At 30.9% G+C, this 21,664-nt stretch overlaps 1 protein-coding gene across 5 annotated transcripts; it reads left to right on the top strand.

The window, feature by feature from the left end:
* The first annotated feature begins 1,936 nt into the window (after nucleotides 1–1,936).
* On the top strand, nucleotides 1,937–20,709 carry LOC126837640 (uncharacterized). 5 transcript variants are annotated; one of them, XM_050571613.1, is made up of 23 exons: nucleotides 1,937–2,150; nucleotides 4,111–4,184; nucleotides 4,266–4,295; nucleotides 4,365–4,388; nucleotides 4,953–5,009; nucleotides 5,367–5,396; nucleotides 5,841–5,870; nucleotides 5,960–5,980; nucleotides 7,386–7,409; nucleotides 11,029–11,082; nucleotides 15,229–15,282; nucleotides 15,683–15,736; nucleotides 15,924–15,953; nucleotides 16,272–16,301; nucleotides 16,977–17,036; nucleotides 17,365–17,412; nucleotides 17,490–17,540; nucleotides 17,743–17,799; nucleotides 18,301–18,357; nucleotides 18,899–18,928; nucleotides 19,269–19,346; nucleotides 19,810–19,872; nucleotides 20,320–20,709. In XM_050571613.1, the coding sequence occupies exons 2-23, from the start codon at nucleotides 4,121–4,123 to the stop codon at nucleotides 20,559–20,561; spliced, it is 1,188 nt and encodes a 395-aa protein (XP_050427570.1). In that variant the 5' UTR covers nucleotides 1,937–2,150; nucleotides 4,111–4,120; the 3' UTR covers nucleotides 20,562–20,709. The 5 variants fall into 5 exon arrangements, with proteins under 5 accessions (XP_050427570.1, XP_050427702.1, XP_050427627.1 ...); XM_050571745.1 differs by lacking the exon at nucleotides 15,229–15,282; XM_050571670.1 differs by lacking the exon at nucleotides 16,272–16,301.
* The last annotated feature ends 955 nt before the right edge of the window (nucleotides 20,710–21,664 follow it).

Below are 21,664 nucleotides of genomic sequence, written 5' to 3'. Positions count from 1 at the left end.
ATTTTAGTTTTACAATACAGTGTGATCAACTTATCGTGAACCATTCAATATCACACTGGGTTTAATTTATAATTTTTTTTCCATAATTATTTTATATAATGTGATCTGTTCATGAAAACTAATGGATTTCAAGATAAAATTTATTTGAAAACGATTTCAACTTATAACACGGTGATACTCTTCTTTTACTCTATTAGTCGTTGACCGATTTCAGGTAAGATTTATACATGTTGGGTATTAAATTATAAAATGGGTAAAATGGTAATTAGTTTGTTATGTTTTGTTTTAGATAACTACTTGAAATTGTAAAATATTTTATTTACTTACCAAGTACAGTTCAAACCAAACTGCACAATATGGAATTTAAAAAAAAAAAAATACTTACAGTCAACTTATAACAATGAGCTGTACACCGTACTAATTTTGTATTAATGTATTTATGTTTTATTATTAGAAAGACATCTAAAGAGAACCCATACACATTAGTTAATCATTTAATTTTTTTTTTTGCTTCATGATTACCGTTCCGTGTTTTCACTTTAATATGACTGAACGATTGATAGTATTACCAAAACACTAGTATAACAACCTACTTTGAAATACATTTATTAAAATATAATAATTATCAGTACATATCCAGATAATCAATACTTCTGTTAGCGTTAAATAGGGTTTTTATGTATTGTGTTGAATATTTTCATTTTTAATTATCCTTATCCAATTGAATCTATCTAGTATAGGTATAGAGGAGGGGATGGATTCGTCCAAAAAAAAAAAAAAAACGTAATGCGCTAACGTAAATTGCCACTTTATTATAGGGGGAAAAGAAATACGTTGCATTTAGGGAAAAGGAGCGCGATGGTTGGTACATTTTTAAATTTTTTTTTGCAGAGGTCCACAGTTCATGAACCGATGTGGAAGGGTTTAAAGATGAGCAGAAAGAATGCTAAGTACGTTTTTTTGCCTACTTAAGCGTGTGGGTAGTGGAAGAACGAATACGTTGATAAAAGAATAATAATAATAGTTATTGTTCTTATGCGTATATTATAATAAATTCGTATGAATAAATGTAAAATGTTATACCCGTTTTATTTTCGAACGATCGCCGACAAATAAAATAATTTTTAATAAAATATAGTATATTTAAAATATAGAGATAAGCGATGACATCAATTTTAAAATTTTTTTATTTTGACTTTATCCGAGTGTTGCTGTGCCGCACGCGGGGGGTCAGATGTGGGCAGCGAAACATCGACAACATATTATTTTAGTTAACAAATAACAAAAGATTTTATTTTTCATGCATTGAAAACGGTATAAATGTAGAGTGACGGTGACTTCGACCGAAAACCCCATTTGGTGAGACGATACGCCGTTATTTTTTCTCCACAATGAAATTACTTTTTATTTTTGAAAATATAAATAATTTGTCCTTATATTATAATAACATGTTACTTCGTTTGATTTTTCTTATTACGTACGAATTTTCTATATTATTAAAATATTTTTCCAATTTCCTAATTTTTGCGCCCCTTCAAATGTTGCGCTCGGGGCGAGGGCACTTTTTGCCCCCCCCCCTTGCTATGGCCCTGGCAATGACCGCAGCGTTCCCGGATATCATAATGTCCCGGAGAAGTTATCTGGGAAACGAGTAGTGTCGTGTTGCGATTGTAGGTCAATTATATATTTTCAAACCCAAATTACAAAAATTGTATATTATACTATATTCTTTTAAGAACGATTGATTTTCGAGTAGAAATTTTTATAGAACATTAAAAAAAAATGCTATGGTATGTGTTAATAAGATTGAAAAGAAAATTGCGAACTTGCGTCAGTGTAATGTAAACTTGCAATAATATTAATACTAAAGCCAGCTGTGTACATAAAAGAATATGGGCACTGCAAAATTTATTTCGTTTTCACCGTTTCGGTCGACATAAACGCCCATCCTAGTGTCGCGAAAAAATTACTTTAAACAAATTTAACAAACACATCAATAATTGTTATTTTGCCCATGAATGTTCGTACTTTAGTAGTTGAAGTTTATTACTTAGTATATACCTATTAACCATCTTCTGATATTGTAAGTACAATTTTTTTGTACATTATTTTGTTTTACTAATTATTATCGTCGACGCGGAACTGAGAAGGTATTGTATATTTTATACTATTGGGTTTTTATTTTAATTTATTTTATAGGTTTTTTTTTTGTGTCTGAACACACGATATGATTTTTTAAACCGTTGATCCGATTTCTTCATGTAGCAACTCTATAAATCAACTTGATTTAAAATTACTATGCTCTATAACTTTTTTACTAATGAATTAGTTTAAATGTCTATGTAATATTCTTTAAACGTAGTACTACCCATAAACACTGTCAAACCAAACAAATATCATAAACTATTTCCCCTAAAAGGGATACAATTTTTTCTTTATTTCTCTTTTATAAGCAAAGTTTTAGATATTTAGATCTAAAAACTAGATCGAAGGTAGATCTAGGACGGAACTATAATATAATATACAAGTATTATACTTCGTGCTTCAATCCTACGGTACTAGCTTTATTATGTTTATAGTTTGTACTATCCTTTTATATAAATTCTCTCAAATAAAATTATTTATAACACAGATTGACAATATTCCCGCCTTAAACATATTATTCTAGAATTTGTGTAAGATATTTTAATATAATTTTTCTACTGTTGTTTTGAATATTCATAAAACGAAATATGAAGGGTGATCCAACTAATGTAAGACACTCAACTTTTCTGAAAATAAGAATATTTTGAAAATTTATTTTGTAAAATTATAACAAATGAACAAATAAATAAAAAATCAAAATTCAAACGCTGACTTATTTTTTAATTTTTTGTCTACAAATTCATGTTATTAAAAACATTTGTTGCCGTTTAAAAAAAACAAAAACTCCCCTCTTTGGCTTATAAGGATTGGTGATAAATAGTTTAAAAATGTTGAAAGATGTAGAAAAATATGTACCTAAAAGCTTAGGGAAAAATTGTTTTTTTCAAAATATTCATATTTTTAGAGAAAACGAGTATCTTACGTTAGTTGGATCACCCTGTGTTAAACTTTTAATAAAATAACGTGTAAAAATTACATAGGTACACTGACTTTAATGCGTACCATGTCTTTAATTTGTACACGTTGTCTTTAGGTTTAATACTTATTTAATGACTATATGTGCATCTTAAACCGTATAACATATTTTGTGATTACACATAAATGTAATATTATATCTGCTTAATAGCAATACGCTTGATTAAAAAGTCTAAAACAAAAGTTAAATTAGGAAAGCTAGTACAGTGAGGCGGGGCAAAGTGGTAGTGGAACATATTGAGGTGGCGATTACAAGGTTTATAGGAATTTTTTACAAGTAAAATTATAAGTGGGGTTATCGGGTGTTTTTCTCGATTTTAAAAATAAAGTTTTATCATTTTTTGTGTATTCAAGTGTCCCACGATTTATATCATATTAAAATAAAATGACTTATGTAAAACTATTAAGAAAAACAATTGTCTCACTTGCAAATCATAAATGAATACGTATACACAAAATACAAATATTAAAACAAATTGCTAAGCTCCTTAACACAATTTAATGAAACTGAATATATTTCAAATGTACAAAATATAAGGTACCTATTTATATAAACTTCTGTTATATTATGGTAAATCATATAGAACTAGTTTAGGTACTGTAATTTATTATACTGTGCTTTTAGTACAAGGGAATGCATCGATGCGAATTTGCGGAATGTGATAAAATCATATTGAGATTTAAAAACTGATTTGATCCAACATTGCTAACTTATTTTATACTGTACTTGGTTTGGAATGTACTGGTTTAAAATGTACTTGGATTTTTACTATTTCTATATTGGCATCAATTATCTGTTATTAATCTTAATGTTTGACTTCTGCTACGACTTCTGATCTATAAAGTTGCTTATAAAGTAATTGCTTCGGCTGTTTTAAAGATATCGTTAGTCCAGACAAGTGAAAATGAAAAATAACAAACACGTCATAATAATTGTAAAACCAACATCTTCTCGACTAATTACCGACTAATTGTTTATTCTTATTTTAGCAGATAAAATATGAAACTTTTAGGTATTTTAATATCATTTGCATTGGTTGGAAATGTTTTGGTCACTAAATTAGGTAATTATTCAATTTTTACTCGTACCTATATGAGGTAGTAGAATCTATTAAAAAAATCAATATCTAACGTTTTTTTTACAGAAGAATATATGAAGGAGGTTATTTTAACAAGTCAGTATGCTTTTTTTTTTATAAAACAAAATATTTTATGTTTTATATTTTTTTTATAATTTATCACAGACAAAGAAATTAAGCAAGCTAAAGGTAAAACTTGTTTTAAATTAAAATAATAAATAATATCTAAAAAAAAAATACAATTTAATGTTTTTGGTATACCTGGCTGACTAGTCAAATAGTGTTTAAATTAAAAACAGTAGTTTCTGTAATATGTTGAGATTAAGAATGAATGATATTATAATACCAGTAAACACGAAGTAACTACTTAACTTATAAAAATCAGATAAATTACATTTTTGTTGACGAAGCAGTATCTATATTTTTATTGAAGTTCACATGGCTACAACAGTGACTATTTAAACAGAAAAATTACTAAAATAAACTTAATACTCGAGAGGCAATAGAATTGCTAAAAAATAAAAACACTTTGTTGAACTGGAACTTAAGTCCATTATAAAACATTTTACTAAAACTTGATTACTATGAACCATTAATAATTCCGCTGTGAGGTGTATTATTTTTTTATGGTCATGGTATTTTTTGTATATTATTTATTATTTTATGTAAATCCACAAATTTATTTATTCTAAATAAAAATAATAAGTTTATTCTAGATTTTTTTTTTACTCAACCATTAATTGTTTTTTCTAGAACTCATGCCGGCAATAATTAAAAATGTTATTGAAAATTATCAAGTGTATGGAATTGGTAATTAAAATTATATACCTAATAAATAAACATTGAATATATAAATGATAAATCGTACTAGAAGATAAAAATATTTTAAAATAACATAAAATATGTTACTCTAAATTTTAAATGGAATTATTTTGACAAAACAATGGTTTTGTTAATCCTCCTAATGTCATCCAATCATTATGTTTTATTTTCCAAGTTACATTTTTTCAATTCAACGATTTTATTACAATAAATACAATTACGCTTTTACCGAATTAATAGTAACATTTGTTTCCTACACGACTCCCGTCTTATTATTTCCATTAGAACAACAATTTGTATCTATTGTCTTATAGTAATACTTATTTTGTGTTATGTTAATTTCAGCGAAAATGTCTTTAATGATGGCAGTGCCGGGTAATAGTTACCAAAACCTTTTATACAAATATATCACATGTTTTACGGTACTCCATCCCCCTAGATCTTGCGACTGAAAAATAAAATTTGAATTATTATTATTTTAAAATATTAGTGAATCATCATAAAATAGGTGTTACATGAAATTCTTAACACCCGTATATTCTATGTGCTAGCAAGGAAAGTGAACGCAGAAAAAAAAATTATTATTTTTGCTCCACATTTTTACGCAGACTAGTCGCAGTAGGACACACGCAGAAGCGAGTGCAAGGTCGTTGGCCACACTATACTTTTTGCATTTTTCGTCAAAGTCTTCCGAAAATCAAACGTACTTCAATGTTACCTTAACTTCGTTCTCACTGGAGATCCTGCGACAGTTTTTTTAAACTAGAATAATACAATGTAATGTCATGAAATAAAAAATTTAAGTTATGTTAATTACAGAAGCAATTGATGTTGCATTGGAAGCAAAAGGTATAATTTTTCTTAACATTTCATGAACATATTTAAATATAATTATTTGATATTTATAATGTACAAAATGGTTTTTATTTAAATTTCAGAAGTTTACCCAGATTCTGATGGTAAAATTTGATATTCATTAATTTTAATTTTATGCTTTTCTATCATTGAACTTGGGTTGAACTGTACAATTTTGGACTGCACTGGCTAGAACTGTACTTTATTTGTACATTATTGGTTATAACAGAACTTGATTTATACTCTAAATGTTTAAACTATACCGTTTTGGAATGCACGGGTTTAGGCTATGCTGGTTTAGACCTGACAATGAGCTTGGTTTTTTAACATGGATATGTTTTTGGGCTGGGGGTCATTCTGAAATTCATGTTACAAATTCGTGTTATGGACATAAAGATCGAGATTATTTAATGAACAATAAATATGGGCACAAGGGTCCTGGACTACGCACGTGTTCATTTTCGCCGCCACCATATAATGCGCTGACACTCGCGATTGCTAGGACACTTTTGTTGGGTTGCTTGGTTATTTTCAAATAATATATAAATACACATTTCACGCATAGGACGCTAGTATGTTTTATTAACATAATAACATAAGCAAATTAGTTCATTCTAAACATTTTAAACACATTTAGTTTTCAATAGGTTAAGAATAAGATGGGATAATAGGTATTGATCTGACGGTATGCGCACAGAATAAATGCAAAATGCAATTAGAATGGAAATATATTGTGTAAATAAAAAACGGCAGCCATTTTCTGTGTGGTCCGAAATGAATGAATTATATATATTTATATACTAGATATAGATATAATAATAAAAGAACAACCACTGAGAAAACATCCGGAGGTCATAGATAATGCGTCCTAGATTTCCTATGTTTAACTATCAATGATTCCATTCTGATTAAATTTATTCTGTGGCATGCGTCTCATATAAATTATCATACACTGCAGCTGCTGAGAAATGCATAGCAAACTTAACATATGACCCTGGTACTTTGGAAGTGCGACAATGGCGGCCGTCAATTTTCAATGTTTATTAATTTTACTTCATACAAATAAAATTGTTATGATTATACGGACCCGTAATGATAAAATATATCCATGGTTCAATGTTTTTCCGAGGAGCGGAGAAAATAACTAAGGTTTTTTCTGATATTATTTCAACGTAGTTACTTGATATTCATTAAGTATGGTGCATATACATATAAACACATATAGTAATTAAAATAATAAATTATATTATTACATAGAATATAATTAACAGTGAAACAATAACACACTTGTAAAATACATTAACTGAACAGATAGAATGAGATCAAACCCCTTAGATCAAATGCTGTTTATATTAACATACAAAGTTGTACACGCGCACAAATTGCACGAGTGTTTACAAAACAATCTTGTTTTTTTTTAATAACATTTTCCTGTTTACAACGTATTTTTATTATTAAGATAAACAACATTACTATTTTAACACAAAAATGTTTTTATTTTAATTTCAGAAAATGAAAACCCAGTTTCCGTTGGTAATATATGATATTATACTTCCACATAGTTATTGTGATGAAATTACAAATTAAGTTACGTTGCTGGTTATGATGGAATTTAATTTATACTATACATTTTTAAACTATAATTGTTTGGATTGCACTGATTTGAGCTATGCTAGTTTTTTGTTTTGTTAATTTTTATCTCATATTAGCTTAAACATAAAGTAGACAGCTAGATCAGTTAAAAACTATCATAGGTTAAATTAATCTAAACAGTATAGATCAACACAATATCAGTACAGTATGAAGTAACATATTTTTTTTCACTACATTTTTTTACGTAGATAGTCGCAGTAGGGCACTCGCTGTAGTGAGATCGAGGCCATTGGCCACATTATAGTTATTGCATTTCTTTTTAACAATTTCCGAAAATCCAACATAATATAACATAACCATGTGATATGTGAACTTCGTTCTTACCCGTGCCCCACACACTTTCATACTGTATAACTATTGATAATATTGATAATCATATAAATTAATATTAATTAATTCAAAATTAAAAAAATTTTCTGTCGGATCAAATCGTAAATGTAAACCATTCTCGAATAAACTTCATCGCGCACACAAAATTTCATAAAAATCTGTCCAGCCGTTTAGGAGGAGTTTGAATACTACACACGGACATAAAAGGAATCAATGGTTAACAAAATATAAATATGTTATTGGGGCTTGGGGTCATTTCGAAATTTAAGTTGTACAATAGTTTCTATTGCAAAATTTAAATTCAACAATCTCAGTTTTAAGTAACTTCTTCTTCTTCAGGTGCCTATCCGATTTCGAATGTCGGCGACCATTCCAGCAATGCTCTCTCTGTCGGGTGCGACGCAAAACAACTCTGACGAGCTGTTTCCAAACCATTCCCATAAATTATGAAGCCATGATTTTCTTTTTCTGCCAGGGCCTCTTTTTCCATATATTTTCCCTTGCAAAATGGCTTGAAGTATTGAATACCTACTCTCATTCCTCATTATGTGTCCTAGGAATTGGAGCTTTCTTATTTTTATGGTGTTTACTATCTCAGTGTCCTTATTTATTCTCTTAAGAACTTCGGCGTTTGTAATCCGGGCAGTCCACGGTATCTTTAGTATTCTTCTATACAGCCATAACTCTAATGCTTCTATCTTCTTCGTAATGGCATCATTCAGTGTCCAGGATTCCACACCGTAGAGCAGCATAGAGAACACATAACATCTTATGTGTCTCAATTTTGTTTTAAGAGATAAGTTATGACTTTTGAAGAAAGCGCTCATTTTATTAAATGTCGTTCTCGTTTTACCTATACGATATTTTATTTCTTGAGTTTTGTCCCATTTTTCATTTATCATGGTGCCTAAGTAGCAATATTGTTCCACTCTTTCTATTCTGGTTTGATGGACATAAATGTGAGCTCCATTATAATGTTCTTGCTAATAACTATTTGTTTTGTTTTGTGTACATTTATGTTGAGTCCAAACTGATGACTGTGCTGTGTTATGTGATCCATTAAGGTTTGCAGTTCAGTAATGTTGACGGCTAAAATTATAGTGTCATTCGCATACCTAATGTTGTTGATTCTGGCTCCATTTAATTGTATACCTTCCTCTATCCCGTCTAGAGCGTCATTGAATATTTTCCCAGAATAGAGGTGAAAAATTAAGGGTGAAAAGATACATCCTTGTATAACACCTCGTAGTATCTTTACATGCTCGGTTGTATCTCCATCTAGTCTCAAGCAAGCAGACTGATTCCAATATAGGTTGCATCTTATTCTTAAATCTCTGCTATCTAGACCAACTTCTTTAAGTATATCCATCATTTTTTCATGTTTGACTCTATCGAAGGCTTTCTCATAACCAATCAGACATGCGTAAACGTCACAATTTACGTCTCTGCATCTTTGTACCAAAACTTGCACTCCAAATAATGCCTCTCTAGTGCGCACAGCTTTAGTAAAATCAAACTGGGTTGGCGAAATTTTTTCTTCGCACTTTTTATATTATCTTTTATGGATGACCTTTAAAAATAACTTAAGAATATGGTTCATAAGACTTATGGTGTGGTATTCCTCACATTTCTTAGGTAATGCAATGAATTATGATTTTAGCCATTATTTTGGTATATCTCCTGTATGATAAATATTATTAAAACATTTTGTAATCTATTTTATTCCTTCTTCATTTATCAATTTCAAGAATTCGGCTTCCACATTGTCAGGTCCCACGGCTTTTCCATTTTTCATATTTTTTATTGCGGTCTCAACTTCAGTGGTCAATATCTTTGAATCTGTTATTATCTTGTTTTCAAAGCAGCATTCGCTAGGTCTTAGATCATAGAACAGATCTTCCAGGTATTCCAGGTATTCCTTCCACTTATTTTTAATTTTTTGTTGTTCAATGATAACCATACAATCTTCATCCATAAGTTATTTCTGATGCCGTTTTTTGAATTCCTGTATCCTCTTTTATTTTTTTGTGAACATTAAAACTATCATACTTGCTTTGCAATATCACTATCTCTACACATATCTCCATAGCTTCTTTTTCCTTGGCTTCTATAATTTTTCTTCTTATAAGTATATCAAATCTATTATATTCCAAATTACTTTGTTTATGTTTTCTTCTTTCTTCTATTAGGTCTTAAATTTCTTCTGCCATCCAGGGCTTCTTTATTTCTCTATTGGTTTTTAAGAATTCTTTCTTTATGTTCTGTACCATTTCGTTACCATAACGTCTTCTTGATAACTGTTACCCTGTTTTAACTAATTGATTTGTTCACATATTTTTACTCCCACCTTCTGTTTTACCGAAGGATCTTTTAAAGCTGCAATGTTAAAATATGGCTTTGTCTTCCTTTCTATCTTCTTAAGTCTTAATTTTATGATACCCACCAAAGGTGTGTGATCAGACATAATGTCCACATCTGGGTAAGTTTTAACTGAAGTGATGCTATTTCTGAATCTTCTATTCACCATCATAAAATCTATTTGGTTGCGGATCATTTTTTCTGGTTTATCTGTTGGCGATTTCCATGTGTAGAGTCTTCTTGGTGGTAATTGAAAAAACGTATTAAGCACTAAAAGTTCATTTTCTTCCGCAAACATTTCTAGCCGATCACCTCTTTCATTTCTTTCTCAAAGTCCACGAAGACCGACGAAAGCTGTCTTCACTTCTTCCCCCAATTTGGCATTGAAATTACCCATTATAATATTAAGATTGCTTTTAGGAAGACGCCAAAAAACCTCTTGGACACCCTGATAGCTCCACTTCTTTCGCACTTTTGCTGCTGTTAGGGCATATATTTGTCTAATATTCATATTGGTATAAAGTTCGTCCCACATTCTTCGATGTTATACCCCAACCTCATGTTCAAATCTTCCTTCTGCTGAGCCTGAATAAAATATTCTATATCCTTCTTTTTCTATATCCCCTGATCCAGGCCATCTCATCTCGCTTATACCTATAATTTCTATTTTCACCCTCTTCATTTCCTAGATAGCCCGTCGCCTTATTCTAACCCGAGTCCCACACGGGGGTTTAAGTAGCTATTATAGAGAAATTATAAAAAACTGTTTATTTTTATTGGATTATTATTATTATTAGATATTTTATTGCAGGCCCTAGTCAAAATCAAATTCCATTAATAGATCTTGATCCAGATTCCGAAGAAGGTAATCATACAATTATTCGATAGTCATAAATATTCCTTAAGGGTAAGATTATCAGATAAAACGTATCTATGGTAATCTATTTGTTTGGCAACTAATTCGGTGTAAAGTTGACCGATAGTATACCGTCAATAGGACAGGTGATTGAGGGAAGAAATTATAAGCTCATATATATATAACAAAAAATATATATTGGCTTTTTTTTACACAAGTGAAAAGATTTGAACAATTTTGTAATTTATGCCTAACTAACCTGGTGTCCACTTCTAACTCCATCCAAAACCAACTGGTCATCACCGCTTTCCCAGGACCGCACCGGACTTGACTACCACAATTGCTTGGACGCCCAACCAACAACAACAACAGGAGGACTCAAAATAGCTTGTCCACAACAACAACAGAGTACCAAAATGCTTGTCCCCAACGTGAGGGCTGACGGTTTTCTTCATCAATAGTTTGGTGGATTTGATACCCGCTTTCCATAGCCCATCAAAATGGGGCGCTGCCGGTGGGTTAAAATGCCAATTACACGTCGTGTTTTTTATAATAAGACTTTGTGCCTCTTCTTCCTTCATTAGAACTTGGAGTTGCTTATCAGCACCAGTGAAATTTGTTCCGCAGTCCGAATACACGTCAGAGCGAACTCCTCTGCGGGCAATAAAACGACTTAAAGCCGCCAGGAAAGCATCTGTTGACAATTCGGTGGCCGTTTCAATATGAGTAGCCTTCGTGGCTACACAAATAAACAAAGTTATATAAGCCTTATATTGCTTGGACTTTCGGCGTTCGCTCTCCTTCATCATGAACGGACCACCATAATCAATCCCGACATGACAGAATGGTGGAGAGGGTGTGACTCTGGGAATTGGTAAATCGGCCATCACTGGTTGAGGGTTAACTGCCGCCCATTTCGTGCAAGTCATGGATCGTTTAATAACTTTGTGGATTTCACGTTGAGCTGACGTTGTCCAGAACATACGTGACACGGTTGCCAAGAGCAATCTTGGTCCTGCATGTAAAAAATATATAAGATAATGCCGTAAAATGAGGAGACCTAAATGAGATTCTTTGGGCAAGAAAATAGGAAACTTCGGCTCTGGTGAAACATGATAAGCTATAGCATCCCGAACGGAGTCCCAGTGTAAGCTTAGTACACGAATAAATGTCATTTGGATCGTCGAATGATACCTTCATTTCACATCGATCAGCAGCGGGAATGCGCTCTAATACTAAAGGACAATTACTTGTCTATTTTTTCAGTTCCAAACCGTATGCCTGTAACGCCTTAATTAAATTTTGTTGAAGTGCTAAAACACTAGTTAGAGAATCTTCTCCCGTACAAATATCATCCACATACGTGTTATGCATAATTGCCTCGTACACTTCCGGGTACATATCCTGGTTGGGCTCGGCAATTTGATGAAGCGTTTTGATGGCAAGATAGAGCGCCGGGCCTGTTCCATACGTTACTGTAAGTAATTCGTATTCTACCAGCTCTTCATCAGAATGGGCGCGACAAAGTATATGTTGAAAAGCACAGTGTTCCGGGCAAATAAGGATTTGCCGACACTTTTTCCAAATGTTCGCTGAGAAAACGAACTTGGGAAGTCGGAATCGTAATAATACCTCTGTAATATTATTCTGCAATTTCGGCCCCGTGTACAATAAATCATTTAGCGATCGCCCACTAGGCGCTCGTGCCAAAGCATAAAAACCAACCCGAATTTTTAATTTCCCGTTCTCCTCTTTGGTGACGGCATGATGAGGTAGAAAATATTTTCCGGGCATCGTTGCTTTCTTCATATGCTCCAACTGCAGATATTCAGCCATGAACTTTTGATACTCCTAACGTAGTGTAGGATTTGTTGATAACTTTCTCTCTACATTCAAACAACGCTTCATTGCCATCGATCTAGATTCTCTAAGGATAGGTTCCGGATTTGAAACACGAAAGGGCAATGGAACTACAACTCGACCACATTCGTTTCTGTACGAATTGTCCTTAATTATTTGTTCACATCTTTCATTCTCAGTCACTTCGTGTTCCATGTTCGTTGGCTCTTCCATATCCCAAAATTTAACTAATATCTCTTCTATCTCTTCTACTAATGACGTAGTAGGGACACCACAAATGACTGATTTATCGAAAGTTGCTTTGAAGTGACAGGACCTAATATAATCCATCCGAAGACTGAAGTGTATGCAATCGGAAGTGTATCATCTTCCGCATACTGTTTCCCATCAAACACATTATTTTACAGGTCTGCTCCAATCAGCAAATCGATTAGTGGGGGAACTTCAAAGTTGGGATCTGCCAGAGGCAAATGTGAGAACTGATCCTTTACTGAGGGCGACAACTGAGTGCTAGGCAAGTTAACCGTAGGTTTTTAATAATACCCATGCATTTACTTCAATTGTTGGATCAGATTATTATCGCGGTGAACTAGAACAATTGGCAAACACTTTTACTTTTAGAACGCTCACGCCTGACAAAGCTGACACAGGGACTGTCCATTTCTTTATGTATAATCCAAGGCGATGCGCACAAAACTCGGAAATCACGCTTCTTTGGGATGCTGAATCGATGAGTAATCGTACAGTCACCGCATTTCCGGATCGGTCACGGGAATGCGCCAAAGCTGTTCCTAGAACTACTGTAGACGGTCGGAAATTAACAATAGCAGAAACCACGACGGGTTCTTCTTGTGTACGAGTTTAAACGTCGTCAGACGACGCATTATTTTTCGACCTAGAGGGAGACAATGATTTAGACGTAAACCTACGAAAATGCAACAAAGTATAATGATGAAGATGAGCTTCTCCACATGAACTACATAAACTCTTCGCCTCGCACGATGATGACACATGACCCGCGCCCAAACAACGGAAACACCGACGAAAACTCGTTATTAACGTATGACGTTTAAGAAACGGCATTTTCAGGAACTTGACGCATACTTCTATCTCTGTTTACACGAGGGACATCCTACTTTTGATTGTGTACCTTGATTGGTCGCTACTAAACCTGTAGCCTTTTTTGGTCCCGTTGTGCTGGTTCTATTTCTATTCCCGGTATTATTTGGAACACTCAAATTCTCCAACACCCTAACTCGGGCCTTAACAAAGTGGACCAAGTTGTCGACGGTAGGAAACTCCTCTTTATTATCTCTCTCAAAGAGTTCTCGTGTCGATTGAGACAACGTCCGATTAGCAAGAACAAACAACACAAAGCCAGGCAAATCCGCCATACCAATTGCCTTTAAGGACTGGAGTGACTTATCAAAGACGTATAAAAACTCCACTAATCCAGTTACCGATTCATTCTCCATTTTTCGAAAATTCAATACACTATCAACTAGCATTTTTGCCGCTAACCGAGGATTGTCAAATTGTTCATTTAATTTCTGTCATACAATTGGATAATTGGCATCTACTATTCTTAATGAGTTCACAACAATTGCAGCACGACCACTAACACATCCAGCTAAATAGTGAAACTTTTCGATTGGAGCGAGGGTTCATGTTCAAATCTTGCTTCTGCCTGAATAAAATATTCTACATCCCCTGATCCAGGCAATCTCATCTCTTATACCCATAATTTATATTTTCATCCTCTTCATTTCCTGGATAGCATTATCTAACTTGCCTACTTGTGCCATTGTTCTAACATTCAAGGTACCTATTTTCAAAGGTTGCTTGAAACTGATTGACTCATCATTCTTGTCCGCACTCATAACTGTCCTCCCAGGAGATCCGAATGAAGGACTTACTCCGGAAAATAATTTAGCTGTGAGCATTGCCATGAATGATTTTACAAAGACTATCCCGTAGGATCTTTAATGTAGTGGTTGTCCTCTGCCTTCTACATCCTTATGCCGTTAACCACTTCCGTGGTTCCTCCGCCTTTAGAGCAGGTTTCCCAACTCTAGAACACAGCTCATCTGCCTCGAAAGCCATTAACTTTGTAAAAGAGTCTCCTTATCCCGGGAAACTTTCGGTGTTCCTATTAATCGCCTTTTACGATAGGGCGGACAGCCCGTGGCCTTATTTTAACCCGAGGCCCACACGGGGGTTTAAGTAACTATTAGAGAGAAATGATAAAAAACTGTATTTTTTATTGTATTATTTTTATTAGATATTTTATTGCAGGCCCTAGTCAAAATCGAATCCCATTTATAAATCTTGATCCAGATTTCGAAGAAGGTAATCATACATTTATTCGATAGTCGTAAATATTCTTTAAGGGTAAGATTATCAGATTAAACGTATCTATGGTAATCTATTTATTTCGATGGATTCCTCGGAATTGACTGTTGGTTTATTCGCATATTACATACTGGAGTATTTATAGTGTCAATGTTTAATATTTATTACTCCCTTTTATATTTTTACCATATTTTTGAGAAATTTGTTTATATTAAAGATTCTTCTTGCCCATTCTTTAGTTTAATTATTAGACCTTAATTCACAAAATTAAGCACTCATAATTGAAATAAGGGAAAGATCCAAATTAACAATCTCAGTTTTATGTAACTATAAATGAGAAACGAGAAATGATAATAAAATGTTTTTGTATTGACTGTTATCATATATTTTGTTACAGGACCTGGTCAAAATCAAATTCCACTTATAGATCTTGATCCAGATTCCGAAGAAGGTAATCATGAATTTATTCGATACTCATAAATATTCCTCAAGGGTAAGAATACATCTTAGCATTTTATGATCATATTTCAGTATAGTTATTTGATATTCATTAAGTAACGTCATTCATGCTGAATATAATAATAGATTATAATATATATAAGTCATGAAATAATAAATTTGAGTTATGCTAATTACAGAAAATATTGATGGTAACACGAAAGGAGCAGGTAATTATTAGTATTATTATTATAGTTTAAACCAATTTAAACAGTGTAGATCAACACAATAACAGTACAGTATAAAGTAAGGTATTTTTTTTTCCTTTAACTTTTTACGCATTTAAGTTGCAGTAGGGCACGCGCTATAGTGAGTTCGAGGCCATTAGCCACAATATAGTTTTTGAATTTATTTTTAACGCCTTTAGAAAATCCAACATAATATAACGTTCCTTTTACTGGGGGTCCCGTGACCCACACAGTTTTTTAATAATTATAGAATAATAGATTATAGTATATAATGAGACTTCTGAGTTATGTTAATTACAGAGAATATTGATGGTACATTGGAAGGACCAGGTAATTATCTTCTTAAAATTGTATGAATATATTATTTCAACATAGTTATTTGGTATTCATAAGTACAAAATATCAACGTAAATATGATATTAAGCTGGGGTCATTCCGAAATGTATGTGCAAAATTCTAGTTACGATTTCGCGTCATCGACATAGGTAACGATAGAGATTTTTTGGGTGAAAAATAAATGTGGGTGCCAGGGTACTATGAAATACACATGTATTTTGCGTAAAATGTGTCATTATATTATTTATGAAGAAAGGGTTGCGGCGGCCGATAAGGTTTTACTACTTTTTCGTATTTCTTTTTATTTTCATTACTTTCGTAGGTATACTTGTGTACATTAGTTGTTAAAGTAATAATATTTAATTTAGTTATTTTACGAGTAGGTAACGAAGGGTGTACCAGGAGTGACAAGCTTAAGATTACGTACATTTTTGTAATTTTTTGTGGGCAAAATATAAAAGCTGAAATTTTCAATATATCATATTACTGTCATTGTAAACAATGAGACCACGTCAAAACTGACAAGGTTATCTCTTTGTTGTATAATAGTTGTACAATAGTTTACATTGCTTAATTCAATTAAAACAATCTTAGTTTAAAGTAACTGTTTTATAGAAATTAAAAAAAAAAACTGTTTTTTATCGACTTTTATTAAATATTTTATTACAGGCCCTAGTCAATATCAAATTCCAGATCTAAACCTTGATCCGTTCACTGTTCCCGAAGAAGGTAATCATGAATTTAGTTATAAGTCGTAAATAATCCTATACTATACCGTATAATAACTAAATGTGTTATAACACACCTTTTTTCTATCAATATTGGTATTTTGTGTTAAAAACAGCTGACACTTTTTTACATACATACCTATTATTATTACTTACCTAACAGTATCCTATTTTTCTACAGTCGGGTGAATTATTATATCAAAATAAATAATGACTAATGTTGTTTATACTTACTAATAGCAGAAATCAAAAGTGTTACATTTAGCTACAATTTTTAAATATAGAATTTTTTATTTATTAAGTACAACACGTTTTTATTTCAATTTCAGAAATTAAAAAACTAGTTCCTGTTGGTAAAACAATAGTACATCTTAAACGTAAACATATAATTATATTATTTATTTCTATCATTAGAAAAGATTTACATTAAAATTGCTTATATTTTTAACATTAGAAAAGTTAAAGTACCAGAAAATGGTACAATTAGAAATCCTTGCTGTAACAGGTAATAACAAATTTGACAATTGTACAATAGCTTATACTGCTTAATTAAATCTAAACAATTACAGTTAAAAGTAACTGTTATAGAGAAAGTTTAAAAATTATTTTTTTTTATAATTTTTTTAAAAGGTAAACATATATTTATAATATTGATTTTTATCATTAGAAATAACTTACTTTAAAATTGATTTTATATTGAATATTAGATAGGCGAAAGTACGAGCAAATTATGGAAGCCGCAAGAAAGAAAAAGTTAACATCAGGTAAATAAAAAATGTATCGTTTTGTACAAAAAAATATTTCATTATTATAAAAAAGTTCCAATTATAAATGATAAATATTTTTAATTCAGTTGAAATCCAATAGATGTTTTGATAACATTTATAACTTTGTCTAAATTTTTTTTTCAAACGGGGCTACTAGAAGTTTTTTCATTATAGTCTATTTGTACTTTTAATACATTTGTAAAGTACGCATGTAGATAATATTTTCACACCAACATGAAATTTTCAAACGAACAATATTTTTCTATATTTTATTTGAGTTAAAAGTCATAAGATACATGTTTTTTGCTTCTAGTTTTGACGACCGACAGTAATTGAAATCTTTAACTTAAACTTGACTTTTAAATATAATTTTTAGTTGCAATATGTTTTATATTGATTATAAAATCTAAACAATCTCAGTTTAAAGTAACTGTTATAGATAAACTAAAAAAACTGTTTTTTTTAACTGAATTATTGTTACATATTATTTTTTTACAGAGCATGTTCCAATTCAAAGTCTAAATCTGAATCGACCGGCTGATTATTTCGAAAAAAGTAAACATGAGTTTATTCAATAGTCGTAAATGTTCCTTAAGTGTTAGATTACCAGACGTAATGTATATAGGTTAATCGAATTATTTCTTAAATTAAGAATAAATAAGGATATTTTTTGTCTAAAGTTTTTTTTTCATTTAACACTTCATTATTCTGCTAAGAATTGTATGATCTATAATTAACTGTCGAAATTTTAGTGCGACATTTATATCCATTTCAATTTGTCGTTTCAGTTATTATTGTCAAATGGAATATTTAATACCATAAAATGTAGTCAAATTTTTGACAATATTTATAAAAAAAAAGAAGACTTATTATTGTAAAATGCCATAATAGATATTGGAACTGATGTTTTTTGATGATCGCTTTAACATTTTCCAAATCGTTAATTCAAATGAGGCTACTAGAATTTCTTATATTATCTTATATTAATTGAATTGACAATTTTTTTTCAATTTTATGATTAATGTAATAGATACAGTTAAAAAAAAAAAAAAAATTTAACTTTATAACTGTTTGGTATTTTATATTTTGGTTACAGGACGTATGGAAATACCTACAATGAAATTGGGTAATTACAAGCATACAGGAATTTTTCTGATATTAGTTCAGTTCATTAGTCTATATGTTCTGCCATTTTTAATTACCGAGGCATATTAGGTATTAAAAAACTGATAATACTCTTTAAAAGGTTGAAATGGGGCTAAATAAATTAACTCAGACTTTGATTCACATAGCTAAATTAAAAAAAGGGAGGTGTAAAAAGAGTATGATTTAGGTACTAATGGCAGGTTGTACACAAATTGGTAAAATTACGGTAATTTAAGATGTATCGCGATGCTATCACAAGCAACTTATTTGTTTTATATTTTATTACCTAATATCAAATTTGTATTTTATGTTTTTTGCAGAAAATTTAGTCAGTGTTTTAGAAGAGAGAAGAATTAATCCTATAGCAGCACCACGAAATAGAATCATCCATGCTTATGGTAATTGTTAATTTTGAGATGTAATTGTTTTTAAACCACTATAGACTTTGTATATAGACCAATGAAAATAATTGATTTACAATTTTTTTTTATATAAAATAATATATTATTATATATTTTACAAATGATTGGTAATATTATGATTAGAATTATTTGTCTTTGCTAATGGGATGTGTTTTTATGTCAATTAATTTCAAAGGTGTTTAATAGGGAAAATTCACAACAATATATAAAGGTTACAACTGAATTATGTTCTAAAAATTATTCTTTTTGAGTATTATATTTTTAGGTATTTTTTTCAATTAATTAATGGGATAGGAGTTTATATTTGAAATTGTCGGTGTACTATAATTCCTTTTAATAATAATTGCATAATTAGGCGAAAATTGACGATATTACAGTTCTTTTAAATTTAATGCAATTCAATCGCAAGCAATTAATTAAATTTGTATTTGTTATTAAGGCCTGCCTTATTTGGGAAGAGTAAGAAGAGAAATTACTTTAGAAGCTATAACAAATTTAATACGTAAATATACCTACATAGTATAGTATATACAGTAATATAGTAATAAAATATAAATAGTAATACACAAATTTAGTGTTCTCTGACATAGCATGATACTTTGAATATTATTTCTACTATACAGATATTAGTTAGTATAATTAAGATAACATTTTATCTTTTCGGTAAAAACTTTAATTTCCTATAGATTCATTTTGGACTTAATGTCAATTTTATTTAACCAATTTTATTTATATTAGAGTAGACATTTTTACAAAAGACGGCATAGTGTTCCTCCCATTTCAAAAAGTAAAAGAAGAAAAGTAACATGCTTTTATGATACGGAAAGCGATTGTGTTGTTTTATTTTTCTATGTTTTTTTATACAAGTGTATTAATGTGTAAAGTTTTGTCTTGCGAATAAAGAAAATTAGTAATACATTATTTAAATTCGTTAATTTTTTTTTTTTAGGTCAAAACGATCCACTTTTCTGGGATTTGTACATGATGTGTCGTTTAGCAGGTTTATTTAGAAGTATTAAGTATCCACAATCTTTTATTTATACTTTACTTGTTGATGAAGATCATTGCTTTTTATCGGATGCAAACGATGTTGAAGGTTTCGCATATAAGTTCATTGAAGATGAATTTTGGCAAGTAGACGTAAAAGACCTGGATAGTCGAATAAGGCCATTTTTATCCGAATTAAAATAATTTGAATCAGAAATCACAGTAATCACTTCATTTATAATGCCATAATTGTTTTGTTTAAAATATATATTTTTCAAACCTTACTAATTTCCAAATTGTTAAAAAATGGAATGTATTTAATAATAAACAGTTTTTATCGAGATTATAAAAATATTCGTTGCTTATATATTTTATTTATACTGTTTTTTGATATTTTTTTGCATATTAAGATTATAGTGTTATAGTGACGTAAAATACCCATATTTTGTATAGAAATTCAATAAAGCCGTATGAATAGTTCTAAGGAAGATCTGGTGCTTAGAAGAAGCTTTAGCTAATTTGATATTCATCTTTGATGATGTCTTGTCTGAAAATCAAGGCGTGATATGGTTACATTTGCTCGAGGGCAACGTAATAATATAGATTTATTGTACTACGCACGATAACCCATATTCCCTTGTATTATTCAAAATATACCCGACCAATATTCCGCAATATTTCGGTTTGTTGAACTTGATTACATCTATATGAAAATGAAGTGCAGCTAAGTGAATTTCATTATAAATTGTGTGGTGGTAAATTGTTGTTTTTTAATGAGTTTATTACATTTGTTTTTATCACAAACCAACTCAATATTTTCCCGTCGTCGTACATTTTCTATATACTTATCTAACATAACAAACAATTTAGTTTTATTCTCATCTCTCTGGAAAAACATTGAATCAGTGATATTATGTTATAGCATTGCGGTCCGTATAACTACAAGGATTTTATTTATGAGGTAAAATTATAAATATACTTAAAATTTATATAAGATGTTTTTTGTATTTTGGACAAAAAAAAATGTAAAAATGTACGTAATCTTAAGCTTGATCGCTAGATCGCGCCATATGCACAAATTGTGCTCTTTGTAAATTCCTCTACAAGCAACTTGACCGATGATGTGGACTTGGCCGCTCTCCATTCGATAAAATTCTTAGTAAGCATATTTTGTATTTCGTGTATACCGAGTATTTAATTATTGTAATTGGGAGACAGTCGTCGTTTTTACTTATACGTGTACACATATTGATATTAAACATTTTATTTGTTATACTTATTCAACCCTTTTATTATTTGATACGCTT

Source organism: Adelges cooleyi, unplaced genomic scaffold, assembly GCF_023614345.1.
Source record: "Adelges cooleyi isolate 19-005CV unplaced genomic scaffold, UGA_ACOO_1.1 ACOO_flye_CR_arks_rails_tigmint_CR_PRNA_1, whole genome shotgun sequence".
Lineage (NCBI taxonomy): Eukaryota > Metazoa > Arthropoda > Insecta > Hemiptera > Adelgidae > Adelges > Adelges cooleyi.
This window is presented reverse-complemented; position numbering and strand designations above follow the sequence as displayed.

Excerpts from the sequence above, each read along its gene's own strand:
- LOC126837640 (XM_050571613.1), top strand. The coding sequence starts at position 4,121 with ATGAAACTTTTAGGTATTTTAATATCATTTGCATTGGTTGGAAATGTT. Across the intron at positions 7,410-11,028 it reads TGAAAACCCAGTTTCCGTTG|GCCCTAGTCAAAATCAAATT; the intron begins GTAATATATGAT and ends ATTTTATTGCAG. Across the intron at positions 17,541-17,742 it reads AGAAATCCTTGCTGTAACAG|ATAGGCGAAAGTACGAGCAA; the intron begins GTAATAACAAAT and ends ATTGAATATTAG.